The 14,459-nt window shown below is 42.8% G+C and overlaps 1 protein-coding gene across 8 annotated transcripts in view; it reads right to left on the bottom strand.

The window, feature by feature from the left end:
• Window positions 1-844: 844 nt before the first annotated feature.
• XYLB (xylulokinase) overlaps window positions 845-14,459 on the bottom strand; it is a gene marked incomplete at its 5' end in the record, with an annotated part of 114,766 nt that continues 101,151 nt past the window's right edge. For 4 of the 8 annotated variants that reach the window (XM_080974092.1, XM_080974094.1, XM_080974091.1 and 1 more), the window contains 2 exons: window positions 845-1,436; window positions 2,016-2,093. In XM_080974092.1, the coding sequence (XP_080830218.1) occupies window positions 1,338-1,436; window positions 2,016-2,093 (177 nt within the window). In that variant the 3' untranslated portion in view covers window positions 845-1,337. Of the gene's footprint in view, window positions 1,437-2,015; window positions 2,094-13,897; window positions 14,021-14,459 lie in introns of all 8 variants that reach the window. The other 4 variants (XM_080974090.1, XM_080974089.1, XM_080974087.1 and 1 more) reach the window with 4 other exon arrangements.

A 14,459-nucleotide genomic window follows, 5' to 3' on the forward strand; every position in this document is an offset into this window, starting at 1 on the left:
CACCAGGAACTGCCCTGTGCCTCATAGCCCAACACTAATTACCTGTCTCTTCACATAAGGTTTGTTTGTTTGTTTGCTTATTTCTTTAGGGGATGGAAGATGCCTCACCTGGGTTTTGTGATGATTTCTAAATATTAAAACACGCACACACATACACCTCGCTTTCATTTTCTTTTTTTTTAAGTATTCACAAAGAATGATGAGAAAACCTAGATGCTATGTAAGTCAAAGAGGGGGAAGTTTGTCCATTCCTAGTGCTGGGTTAGATGAACCGATCATTTGGCCAAGTTAAATGTTGCCTTGCCTGATACGGATCTCTTGCAGTAACCCCAAACTCACCCTACCCCAAAATTGTAAGGCGATACATTTGAAAAAATGCTGCATAAGAAACGTCTGAAGGATCCTTCCTCACTGAAGCATCATATATAAGTTTATGATAGGAAGGCAGAAACCTCTACCATAAAAGCCGTGCAACTATTGCAGTTTATTAGCTTTCCAATGAAACAAGCAAAGCTAAAGGTGTTCTTCCTTGAAAGGAAAGAGAAAGGCCATTTAGCATCAGTCTTTAGGAGAGGGGCAGAGTTGGCTCTTAAGTTTTTGTGGGGCAAACTCATGCCTCACCTCTCTACACTCCTAAGAAGCAGAGACATCTCAGCTGGGAAACACATGCCAGAGACGGAATGCTGGAGAGGCCTTTAATGCAAAATGTCCTCTTTCTCCAGAAATAAGCATCTCTTCTCCATTCCTGAGCTGGCCTCTAACCTTGGCCCAGCTCCCAAGTCTCATGTTCTGGTTCCTGCTATGAATTCTGCATCAGAAATAACCAAATACTGCACAAGGAACAAATGGTGCAAATCAAATTTATTTTTTTTTCATTTATTTTGCATATGCAATTCAAATTTTCAAAGAATTTAAGTCATTTCTCCTTTTTTATTTGTGTTGGAAAAGAGGATATAGAAAGGAAAGACTACAGGAAGCTGTGCAGGACTTTACAACCCAGCATCGTAACCCGGGAAACATCTACCCAGTTCCAAGCTGGTTAATGAGGCTATAGCTACAATACAGGGTTACTTTTGCCCACAGAATTGAATTCTTTGAAAAGGACGTGTGAATACAAAATTCTCAGTGATCTCTTACAAAAATTAAATTTCCAGGTTCTTTTGGGGTAAAAACATGGTAACTAACTGGTAGAGTAAGCCATCCGTTTTCATTTAGCACTGCCCAAATGTTTGTCCGAAGCTACAAATTTTGAAAAAAGTGCAGGTATTCTCAGAGTCCCGGACTTCAGGCTTTCAAAGCAGCAGACTTGCTTTTGCTTTTCCTGTTTAAAGAAGGTTTTAGACTGATTTTTTTGGTTCTCTCATATGATGTTCCTTTAGCCTATTCAGTAACTGCTGCTCAAGTTCCTTATATCGTTTAAGCAAAGGCTGGTAAACCTAAAACAAAAGAGAAAGATTACATTTTAAAGGGAGCCATTAAAAATATTTTAGTCTTTTAGCCTCATAACCAAAGAAATCAATCTAGTACAAAAGTCCAGGGCTGTTTATGTGCAACTACTCTTCTTTGAGTAACCTGTGCATTCACACATCCAGGCTCTGTGGTAAACGGTAGTGAAACTGAGGTAAACAGTAGCAATGAGAGATTAAATTCTAGGCCTTACTGGCAAATTTAATATGAGCAAATGACCAGGTCCAGATGATATCCACATGAGACTTTCTTAAGCAACTCAAATGCGAAATTGATGAGCTTCTAACAAAAATATGTAACTTGACAGCCGCCATACCTGAGGACTGGAAAGTGGCTAATACAACATCAGTTTTTAGAAGGGGATCCAGGAAATTACAGGCCATTTAGTTTAAAATCTTTTCAAAGGAAAACTGGTAGAAATCATGGTTAAAGAGGAAAAAAAATTGCCAAGCATGTAGAAGAAGCAGTCTTGCAAGGGTTAAGTCTTCTCTGCCTTCCCCACCAAAGACTCTTGAGTAAGCTTAGAAATCATGAGAAGGATTTCTTACCTGCCCCTTTACCATGAGGTCCCTGGGTGGGTTATGGCTGGCAGCTGAGGAAGGAGGCAGAATGTCCTCCATCATCATCTTCAAACAGAAATTCAACAGTGAGAGAAATTTATGTTTTTGCCAGATGATGCTGGAGGACACACCTAACATGTGGGATAAATCAGAGCTGGAAGTCCCTAGGCTCCACTCTACTGCTGCAGAATCTTTTGCAGAACCATCCTAACAGACGCTGTGTCACAGGAAGAAAACACACAGAGTTCGAATTGCTTTGTGGATGCTCAAAGGAGCTGCTTCACATATGTCCAGGACTGAAGCAGTGCCTCTCATTAGCTGCAAAGTCCCCAAGGTGGCCGGTTGCTCAGTGCCTCCGAGTCAATGATACGCACAGGAAATGAAAACTAAAACAATAAATAGAGAGCTCCTCCAAAGGAGAGCCAAAAAAATAAAATATGAGATTTTTAAAACTCCAAAACCCAGTGTAGCTAATATTGCAGGTCTCTTCTCACATCTAGCATATGCCATTTTTATTCCTGAGAACATAAAGGGCTGGATTGGGGAGGGGTGTGGACAAAACTACTGCCTGTGAACAGTGGGAGGAAAAACAGGAGTTTATCTCTGGATAAACAAAGGGTTTCTCCAAGCACCACTTTACATGAATGAAACCCACATCACGAGGTCTGAAAACCCTCCTTTCTAATGTTATCACAAGTAGTAAAACAATCCAGTAAGTTGGCAGCTTCAGGGAACAGGCTCTTAAACTGGTGTTTAAGAAGGTAAACCGACAACTAGAAGGGCTTGGAGGCTTCTCCTCCTCTTAATAAGCCAATATAGAAAGAAGCATCTTCTTGTCCTTGATTCTATTAAAAAAAACAGGCTCAGAACTCTCCAGAGGGAATATATGTCAAAGAAAGGAATAAAGAACATTTATCTAGTATTTAAAGCATACACTTCATTTAATATCGAACTGCCAAGTTCCAGACAGGGGAAAAAAACCCAGAGAATAGCACCTGAGCTTTTATCTACTACCATGTGCAGGCCTTAGTCAAGTTACACATATTGTACAGAAAAACTAAGGTCCACTGAAGGTGTGTATACCAGGAGTTCCTTAAGCCAATGAACTGAAAACCTTTATAAAAGAGAAGGAATAGTGCGTTATCGAAGGCTACAGCTGAAGCCTCGTGAAATTTGAATAAAAGTCAAGTCCATCTTTCAGTTTCATCCACCAGGCTACCTCAGACTCCTTTTCTAGGGGAACCCTTAAAATTCCTCATGGACTCCTGAGGCGATTATTTTATTTATCTGTTTTAAAGTGTAGCTATTTAGGAGAGCAAGAGGCCCTTTTAAGTGCTTCCACATATATGTATTACAAGGTCTTCTGGGTGGGTAGAGGGAACCTTTTGCAAACACATGAAAAAAGTCCTGAGGGAATTTGTATCTACTAATTTATTTGACTGTGTCCCTCTGGAAAAGCCAATGAACTTTTTTGTCCCTGCCCTTGGAAATGCTCCCCTGACCTTTCAGACCTTGGAGGGGAGAGTCAGCTTTCTAAACAATCTGATCCTCAAATTCCAGCACCTTCTGGGAAAAGAGGGGGAAACTCCTCAACTAGAGGACTGCTCTCACGTATCTGCCCAGATTGCCTAATTTTGCTGTCTGTTCTGAGGAGAAAAGTGTCTCATTTTCCACAGAAACAAACCTGGAACAACTTCTTCTTCTTCTTCTTCTTCTTCTTCTTCTTCTTCTTCTTCTTCTTATTATTATTATTATTATTCATTTCATTTCTAGACCACTATATATTTTTTAAGGGGGGGAACTGACAGCAGTTTACAGCCTACGCTAAAACATCAAACAAAACAATCCAGAATCAAACATTACCAATGAAAGTCAATACAAAGTATATCTTTGCATCATAATTAACAGGGAACAAAAAAACGTTATCTTAAAAAATTTCAAAACAGAACATGACGAAGAAGGTCAAGTACAGAATGCACATTTAAAACAGCATTTTAAGATTCCTCACCAAACATCTCACCCTTTATGTTTCTGAGGGGGGCGAGAACTGACACAGGTAGCCTTGAGATTGACAAGGTTTGAGGAAATCTCCTTGAAGATCAACAACCTGACGTATGTCTATCTGCAATGATAACATATCCATAGCTCCACTCCTTGACCTTAAACCCCTGGAATTTCAGGGCTGGGAAACATGGAGAAAAGATGCCCTTTGCAACCTGCAAAAACTTTTGCATCACGGTCCAAGGTAACACAATCTCCCAAAAAACTGATTAGCAAGCAACCTTTTTCTCCAGCTGACAACTTTGTGGGCAAAGCGACCTAACATCAGCCATCACAGCAGAAACACAGGAAACTAGAGACTGATTTAAACTTATTTGGAAAAAGCCTACTGAGCCTTCCAAGCGTTATTATTGAAATGAGAGCTCAGGCTGCAAAATCTGCCTGGCCTTTGCCAAGCAGGCAGAGAAAACTTCAGGTGTGAAAAGGCTGCCTTGAGAAACCACAGATTCCAACTCTGAAAACTCACAGCGGAAGCAGCCTAAGGTTTCTGCATAAGCCAGCGGATCAAGCACTGGGCTTCCCTTGTAATCTCAGTTCTGAAGGAGGAAAAATATACGATAATAATAAAAGTATCAGCTGGGTGTCTGGATTCAAAATGTGGGTTTTAACAGTCTCTCCAGCAGGAGAGAGCCCCCAGTAGCAGAGTCACAAAGTCAAGCAGCACAGGGAAGCGTTAGGAATGCAGGCTGTTAAGCCTTTTACCCCATTTAGTCCTCTTGCAAACAGCGTTCCTCTGTTTCTATTTACCCCTCTTGCAATGAACAGACCACATACTGTTAAGTACGTTTAAAATGCTTTACTTACTAAATCCAAGGGTCTGATTCATTGTCCCATACAGCAGCAAGGAGAACACAGTTAGATTACTCCGGGGTGCAAAATACACAATATAGTTTCCAACATGTGGTCTAAACCTGCAGCAAGTTCAGACACATTCATCCTGGGTGATTACATGGCAAGAAGAGGGAAGGAACAGGAAGAGAAGGTTTTAAGGGATTTCTCATAAAAGAAGAGGGGGTGTGACCCAGCTGAGTCTAGGAATCAAGCTCTATTGTCTTAACCCCTTCATGCGCCAACTAGGACTCATGTTTGACTGCAAGTTCAACTACAAGTTTGCATGGGTAGCCTCCGTCTACCAAGCTGCAATGTCTCAGCTGCAGGCCCTTTGCTATAAAATGGAGACTAACTGGCTGGGCTTTTGTAGGGACAGATGAGATGGATTGTAACGTATTCCATGCATTTAAAAAGGCTATAAAATGGCTCTTTAACAGCTACATTTTAATGATATACTCAGCCGGTTTCTATGGAGATTGTGGTGGTGGCCAGAAAAGGGTGCTTCACTTTAATATCATTCTAGTGTGCACCAGCCACTTACTTCAGGGATAAATCTTAAAATCACAAAAGGATTTCTTGCTAACCACATGACCAGGGCTGAGCACAAGCAATTGGGGAACGTTTGGTGAAAAAGTATGTCTGTCATGTCAAAAGTCAGAGTTTCTGAAGCATGTATGCCTGGAGCTCCTTTCTCACCCACCTGGTCCTGCGATTTGTAAAACTGTTGTGGCCAGTTTGAGGCACACTGTGGTTTTAAAAAACATTGCCCAGGTAGCCTGAATTCAACAGCAAGAAAAGCTGCAACCTGCGTAAATTATGCAAATAAAGTATATCCTCATAATTTCACACTGGTGGGGGTGGGCTTTGCTAGTTATGGGGAAAGGAGAGATGTCCATAGTCACTCTGCGTAGTTACATTAGAGGGCAGGCAAGAAAGAGATACTCCTCCACCAACTGAGTCAGGGATAGGGGAAACCTTTCATTAGCATGGCATTCCCTTCTGGGGAACCTGCCAAGGGTTGCAGGCCAGTAGAGGGTGGAATCAGGGGCAAAAGTGAGTGGAGCAACAAATTTTAGCTTTGCACAATACCCTAGTTTATATTCTCATTGCTGCCTGGGTGCCCATCAGAGTGAGAACAGTGACTCCAAAGGACCTCAAAGAAACTCCGGCAGCACTGAGGATGAGCTGACATCAGAGTCATCAGGGGTTCACAAATTAGGGCTGCTTTGCTGAATATTACTGCTTTGCTCTTGTCTTCTCCCCATATGAGGGATGTTATCAGTGCTTTTTTTCTGAGGGTACTCAGGGGTACGCAGTACCAGCACATTTTTTCAAGAAGAAAAGCACCGGTTAAAAGTATGGCACTTGCTGTAACAACTTCATGGCACCTCTTTTTTCTAGAAGAAAAGCATTGCTGACATCCATCTCTCTTCTCCATTTGGGGCAAGCAAGGGGCAGTGTCAGAGCTCAAGGACACATTCCCTGTTATCCACAATTAGCAATAGTCCAAAGTTGGAAACAATCCCATTGAAATCTGGTTAAATAAGATTTGGAATGTGGCTCTATCTCACCACAGAAGGGTAATTAAAGGCAGTTCAAGGATAGACACTTTTGGTGAGACTTGGCTTCCTTTCTTTGCCTTTATAAATAGAGACAGAAGGTACTTTTATTCCACCCATAACACAATAATCTCTGTGGAGAGGCTACTTGAACTGATAATACATAAATAAACATAGTGCTTCTGTGCTATGTACTGTGGATGGAACTTAATAAGAATGTACCACTGGACAAGTTGCTGTAGTTATATGCTGCTCTTATTGTTGTTTAGTCGTTTAGTCGTGTCCAACTCTTCGTGACCCCATGGACCAGAGCACGCCAGGCACTCCTGTCTTCCACTGCCTCCCGCAGTTTGGTCAAACTCATGCTGGTAGCTTCGAGAACAGTATCCAACCAGCTCGTCCTCTGTCGTCCCCTTCTCCTTGTGCCCTCCATCTTTCCCAGCATCAGGGTCTTTTCCAGGGAGTCTTCTCTTCTCATGAGGTGGCCAAAGTATTGGAGCCTCAGCTTCAGGATCTGTCCTTCCAGTGAGCACTCAGGGCTGATTTCCTTCAGAATCGATAGGTTTGATCTTCTTGCAGTCCATGGGACTCTCAAGAGTCTCCTCCAGCACCATAATTCAAAAGCATCAATTCTTCGGCGATCAGCCTTCTTTATGGTCCAGCTCTCACTTCCATACATCACTACTGGGAAAACCATAGCTTTAACTATATGGACCTTTGTTGGCAAGGTGATGTCTCTGCTTTTTAAGATGCTGTCTAACCTGCTCTTATATTTAAATGGAAAACAAGAAAAATGACTGGGGAGAAAGGACACATTCCAGTCAGGCAAAAACACGGGGGGGGGGGAGGACCAGTGAGTGGTGTGGCCTGGGGAGAATTTCAAGGGCTCCATTCAATCCTTGGGCCTGAAGGTCCCCACTCTTCATCTAGGCCAAGACCAAGTGCCACCTGGTTCATCCCCCTCCTAGCCTTGTCTCCACCAGTGCCCATTTCTCCACCTGGCTATTATGTGAGTTTCATGTGAATTATGGAACAAATAGACATGATAGAAAAGGAATAAGGGATGAGGAGGGAAGAGAACAACCAACAGATTTGTTGGTTGTCCTCTTCCCTCCTCATCACTCTTTCCTTTCCTTTCATGTCTATTTGTTTCGAAGCCATTATGGCAAGAACCCATCCAGTCTAGTTTCTGTACAGCGCTAATGAGCATCTTGGTGTAACTAAACATGCACACCCAAGCAAGGTGGTGGGTTTATTTCCTGTCCTCAAGGATAGAGAAAAGTTTAGAGGTAGACTCATGTGGAACTTGAGCCTCAGAGGATTGAGGGTGCTTGGCAAAAAAAAGGGGGGGAGGAGGTAAGGGTTGCAAACCTCTGGCCTGAACCAGGAATTACTGCTCCATCCTCATAGCACATCAGCAGCATCTTGTTTTCCTTGAATATATATGTTGGAGCAAGCAAACTACCGAACAAGCACTTATGGCTGTATTAGGGGCATCAATATGTCAGGCAAAAATAGCTCTTTTATTTACTGAAATATCTATAGTCAAGCCTCACTAATTCTCACTTTGATTATCTGCAACCCTGATAAAGCCTGCTTGCTTTGTGCCAACTGAGATTTAATAGCACGGCCCTGTATTGGCTGAAAGCGGCTGTGCTACTGAGATAGCAAGCACCGTATTCCTTTCCCAGCGTGAAGAATATTATTATTGTTTTTACAAATTAAAAGAGAGAGGGAAAAGAAACCATACTACCTTTATATACAGGCGTGTTCCAGAGCATAGTGGTGAACACATTGCTCTAAATTAAAAGTGTCAAAAGAAACGAACGGCTACATTTAAGGCTACAGTGCTTTTGACTGTTTTATTGGACTTGAATGCTTAACTTGCTAATTTGCAAAATTCCAGCATCTGCTGCAATGGGTCTCCCAGCCATTAGCATGAATAACTGATGTTTGGCTGTTGTTTTATACCCATGTGAACGTGGAGGGAAAATTAAACCGATCCTTCTTTCTTTGTTTCTATTAATTTTCTGTGAAATTCACCTCCTTGGGCCTCTCTGTTACTGTAAATATGGGATATAAAATAAAGAAACTTTTGCAACCCATCTTGGACTCTTAAAATGCGGCACACTGTCTGAAGAAGAGGCTGTGTAATTTGAAAGCTGGCTTTCCTCCTTCTGGAATCATTCCCATTAAACAATCAAGGCTGGTTAGGGTTGCCAGAATTGCTGCAGCCTGATCTGAAGAAATCTTGGTTGATTAATTTCATGGGTTTTTAACCAATTGACTCCTTATCAATTAAATCTGCATATAAGCTCATGTGGATGAAAGAAATGGCATACTTTGTCTACATGAAATCCGCACTTGTTGCAGGGGCACCATCTGAGAAAAGGTATCCCCTCTCATGTGTGGAGAGAATGCCTCTTTCAAAATGGCGCCAGCTATTGTCATTGCTCCAAAGACAGGAGTGCCTGGCGTGCTCTGGTCCATGGGGTCACGAAGAGTCGGACACGACTAAACGACTAAACAACAACAACAAAATTGTCATGGCTCCAGCCTTGAGCTCAGATGAGGAGGAGCCAGTCAAGGCTGGGGCTGCTGTAGCATCAGGTGAAGAACTGAGCCAGGCTCCTAGGCCTCACAGATGCTGCCCTCAATACAGACTCATCTGCCCAGTGGCACCAGCAGGGTACAAGGCAGGAGCCACAGAAAGGCAAAGATGTGCTCATCTTCATGTTGGGAATCTGACGTGAGATACCCAAACAGCAGAGGTTGCCCCCAGTTCTAGCCACCACATAGGGTCCAAAATAGTTTATCGCCTTAGAAGATTAGGTTTCAGAAATAGTTCCTGATGTTGATCTGTGCATACAGCTTATAAAGGTAAAGGATCCCTGGACGGTTAAGTCCAGTCAAAGGTGACTATGGGGTATGGGGCTCATCTCGCTTCAGACCGAGGGAGCCAGTGTCCACAGACAGCTTTCCAGGTCATGTGGCCAGCATGACTAAACCACTTCTGACAGAACAGAACACTGTGATGGAAACCAGAGTGCACAGAAACACCATTTACCTTCCCGCCACAGCGGTACCTGTTTATCTACTTGCACTGGCATGCTTCCGAATGGCTATGTTAGCAGGAGCTGGGACAGAGCAACGGGACCTCACCCCATCACGGGGATTTGAACCACTGACCATCTGATCGGCAAGCCCAAGAGGCTCAGTGATTTAGACCACAGCGCTACCTGCGTCCCTATACAACTTGTAGGATTTTTCAGATACAGATATATCCAAACAGTGAGTATCTCTGTTGCTCCGTCTTCAAGACGTAACACAGATTTCAACTCTGTTCTCAAGATTCACTGACTGACTACTGAGCTGACATGCCTTAATCACTTATATAGTCAGCCCTAGGCAGTTACCATAGCAACTGGCTTGGCTGACCTTGCACCTGTGGCTTATCTCATCCATGGGACGATTGGTGCCCATGAAGGAAATTAACCCTTTGCTCCATGTCCAGTTCCTCCAGCACTTCAGACCAGTGAACAGGCCCTTTAAGAGCCACAGTCTTCAGGCCCAAGGAGGCTCGGGAGCCTGGGAAGGATGGGCTGGGGGAAGAGACTCCTAAGCCTCCGGTTGGAGCAAATTGCTCACTTGGAGCTCTCCGTGGTGCTGCAGCCATTGGTCTACTTTAACTCTTTGGGTACCTGATACAGCCAGCCACCTGCAGTTTGCAGCAAGAGGGGGAATTCTTGCAGGTCTCGCTAAGGAACACAATGTGTTCTCAGAAAATTGTTCACATAACAAGTCAATCATTTCCAATGATTTCTATGGGGAAATTTCTAATGCGTTCCTGACCATGTAATTTTGACAGGGGGGAAACCCTCTGAAATCTTGCAAAAGGCAAACAAGGTAGGAAATAAAGCTCTCCACTAATGGTTCCTCATCATCTTGGGAAAAAGTGACAAGTGGAGTGCCACAGGGTTCTGTCCTCAGCCCGTTGTTGTTCAACGTCTTTATAAAAGACTTGGATGAAGAAATTGAGGGGACGCTCCTTCCTTAGAGGTTTATAAGTAGAGGTTAGATGGCCATTTCACATGTAGGATTTAGTTGAGATTCCTGCACCACAGGGGGTTGGACTAGATTACCCTCGGGATCCCTTCCAACTCTACAATTCTATGATTCTATCCCCCCCCCATTGTTTTTGACAAAATGGCTGCCGTGGACCAGCAAAACACAAAGAAGTAAGGTTTGTTTAAGACTGCTTATTTGTTTACAATACTACACACAGGTCTGGCTGTGTGGATATCTGAATCTGAAGTGTGCATAGCAAGGCTTGGGTACTAATCTCTTGTGTTTTGATAACTGACTTTTCAAACAGCAAGTGTTTGGATAGTGGGACCTGCATGTAAGTACAATAATTATACTTATTATACTTTACCTTACTGTTTTATCTTTTTTGTAAATGGCTTTGAGGTTGTTGTTTTTTTACAATCAAGCGATGCATAAATTTTATGAAATAATAAATAAAATTAAGTGGATTATATACAATGTTGTATACCAATTATTTCTTTTTAAGACTCTTGCATGGTTAATTGGAGTTGCTCTTTCAATCAATCAAAATGTTTTTAATCCAATTAATCTAACCAATCAATCAATCACTCAACGAGATGTTATACCCTAGTTTCCAAGTTTCAACTCACAGAGCCCACTGTACCTTGACCAGTATCTGTGTGGTGAGAGAAGTTGCCTGGACAGTTTAATCCCAAGTCATTACATCAATTGCAGGAAACCCAAATCTCATGGTACCTTTAAAGACTTAACAAATGTATCATGGCATAAGCTTTCATGCCCACAAAAGACAAGCAGGGTCTTCTCTGTGTTGGCATCTCTTGTATGGAATGCCTTTCCTTCTGAAGTATGAATGGTCCTGACTTTCTTTCAGCACCAGTTGCTAACTTCTCTTTGCCTGGGGTTTTGCAAGAGTTTAATGTGATGAGCCTGTGTGCATTCTTAAATGGTATGTTTCTCTTAATCTTTATATTTTATCTGATTCTGTTGTATTATGAACTGGACTTTTATGTTTTTGAGGATTTTAAATGCAATCCACCTTGGGGTTCTTAATCAATGAAGGGTGTGGCTAGAAATACTCAAATAAAAATTCATGACAATAAAATCAAAGGTTAATAATCCGAACCCTTACCTACCCGCAGCAGCTGAAATCTAATTCCTTTGCATTTCAGGTAGCTGCATTCTATTGACCTTATTTTGGAAATCTCCTTCTAAGAGATTTCTGGAGTATATAGCCTTAGGCAATTAAATGGATTTATTTTTTGTAATTGATGTCCAAAGGAAATAAAGAACACTCAACGATGCGTTAAAAAGGACCCTTAGGAACATAAATTCCCTCGTCGTTACAGCAGCAAAATCTAATGCATCACAAGGAGTGATATTTTACAAAAAGTAATTATACAGGCCACCCTGAGAAGCCTGATCTTGCTGCGTGTAGCGATGCACTCAGCAGACTTCTGCTACCAGTGGGTAAATTAGTTTCACTCGCTACCTGTCCTTAACTGCATCTGAAGCAAGTGGGAGATACATTACAAGTCTCCACTGTGGCTCCTCAGTGCATAGAAGGAGCAGGCAGTTTTCTCCATCAAGCAGTTGGGATCTGAAGGAGGAATAGGGATGGATAGATCTGTGAATTTCAGTTTTTCTCCACTTTCCATTCATGGGGATTTATTAATTTATTGGTTCAGGAAGACAAATTAGGTAGATCTGCAAACCAAACGAATATCCCCACCCCCGCACCCCATAATGTGGAAGTAAGCTATCACTTCATGGAGCAAGATATTAAGGGTGGGAGGTTAAGTTGAATGCACATCTGAGTGAAGATGCTGTCTCTGCTTTGCTTTCCGTGGGATACGCATCCAGGCTTATCTCATTGGGGAAATGTTGGGGTTCAATACCCAATATATCCTGTGGGTTCTTCCAGGATGGCCAATAAGATCCAGACTCCAACTGTACATTAAACAGGATGTTTATTTTGGCATTGCAAGGGCAAGGCAACACAACCTCCAACAGCATGCAGTTGAGGGGTGACACACCAAATATGGGGGGAAAGCACATGGAAGCAAAGGGGCAGTTATGCCCATACAGTGGTACCTCAGGTTACATACGCTTCAGGTTACAGACTCCGCTAACCCAGAAATAGTGCTTCAGGTTAAGAACTTTGCTTCAGGATAAGAACAGAAATCGTGCTCCGGCAGCGCGGTGGCAGCAGGAGGCCCCATTAGCTAAAATGGTGCTTCAGGTTAAGAACAGTTTCAGGTTAAGTATGGACCTCCGGAACGAATTAAGTACTTAACCCGAGGTACCACTGTATATGATAGTACTTCCTTCTACTAGCTTCCACTGGTTTAATCACAAGGAACTGTCCTTAACAGTTTTAGCAAAAACTCTTGTACGCATGTCCTTCTGTCCTTCTTTCATGGTTCTCTTAAAAAGCACAATCTTCACATTCCAAACTTCGCTTGCTCAGCCTTGCTCTCACACATTTCAGTTTTCAATTTTATTATTTCTGGGACAATCCAAATGCACATCCCACTGAAAACAAAGCAGCATGGACAAACCAAGGCGTCACTTCACAGACATTTGGGTTACGTATGCAGCCCCTGATCCAGCAACTGATGATACCCATGGAAGTTTGGTTCCACATAAGGGGCTGGATCAGGGCATGGATGTGTGGAGGATGAAAGAGAAGAGCAAACAAAGACAGTTTTTGCCCTCAATGAGATTTCAGTTACTTGCATTCACTGCAAAAACTAAATAAAGGCCTGCGAAGGAGCAAGCAAAAGCAATAAAATCCACAAACCACCATAAAACAAAATAATAATCCATAAGAAATCAATACCAACAGGCAGTGATTGTTTTAAAACAGCAAGTCCACCTAGAGCAAAGGTTCTCTCAAGCTATTTGCCCAGTTCTGTGAGTGACCCCAGCAAGGGGACTGACATAGGACTCACCTATATTAGTAAAGAAAAAGAATTTTAAATGCGTTATAACACTGTGACACCAGATGACGCTGTAGAGTTCCGTTTTTCACCAACGCGATTTCCCATTATGAGGTTTACAACACATTTTCCTGAAACACCTTTTTGATGTGTCTAGAACCTTGGTTCCCAAACAGCTCCGTTGTCGTACATTTCAGTTCCCAAACGCTGAAAACCCAAAAGTAAATGCTTCCGTTTTCGGAACCCAAACATGCAACGTGGCTTCCGCTGAGTGCAAGAAGCTCTTGCAACCAATGGGAAGCCGAGCCTCGGTTTTCGGACGTTTAAGAAGCTGAACAAATTTCGTTTGAGAACTGAGGTACCACTGTATTAACGTGACATTTCACCCAACAAATGGAACCACCCCACTTACTGTGAAGCCTCATTCAGCTGGTAATAAGCTCATTAGATGGAAGCCTTTCTCCCTCTGACGGCTCCTCCTCCTTGGACATGGCTGAAAGTCCCTTGAGGAAGCAAAACCAACATTTGAAGGAAGCTTCAAATGAAGGTAAATTCACTCAACATGGTTGTCTGTCATACGGTCCTCTTTCCTTAAGTTAAACAAAGGGACAAAGGGGTGTCCCAAATGCACACTGCACAGCTGGCTGGATTGCTTCAGGGATGTATAATCTAGGGCAACCTTTTCCAAACCTGGTATCCCAGGTGGTTTAGACTACAATTCCCATCAGCCCCAGCCAGCACAGGCTGATGGGAGTTGTAGTTCAAAACAGGCGGAGCAAACTAGGTTGGCCAAGGCTGGTCTAGGGGTTGAAGTGCTGCCAATCACAGGAGTCAGCGTTACAGCCCTCTGTTCCATTCTGCACATTTAAAAGGGTGCAAGCACATGCATGTAATTTGGGTACCACATGGTCTCAGCATCAGGCTACGAGTATACAGTATATAAGAGAGGTGTGCAGCAAGTTGAAGGCTTTGGA

The sequence above is a fragment of the Podarcis pityusensis genome (assembly GCF_964106645.2).
Source record: "Podarcis pityusensis genome assembly, chromosome: 12".
NCBI lineage: Eukaryota > Metazoa > Chordata > Lepidosauria > Squamata > Lacertidae > Podarcis > Podarcis pityusensis.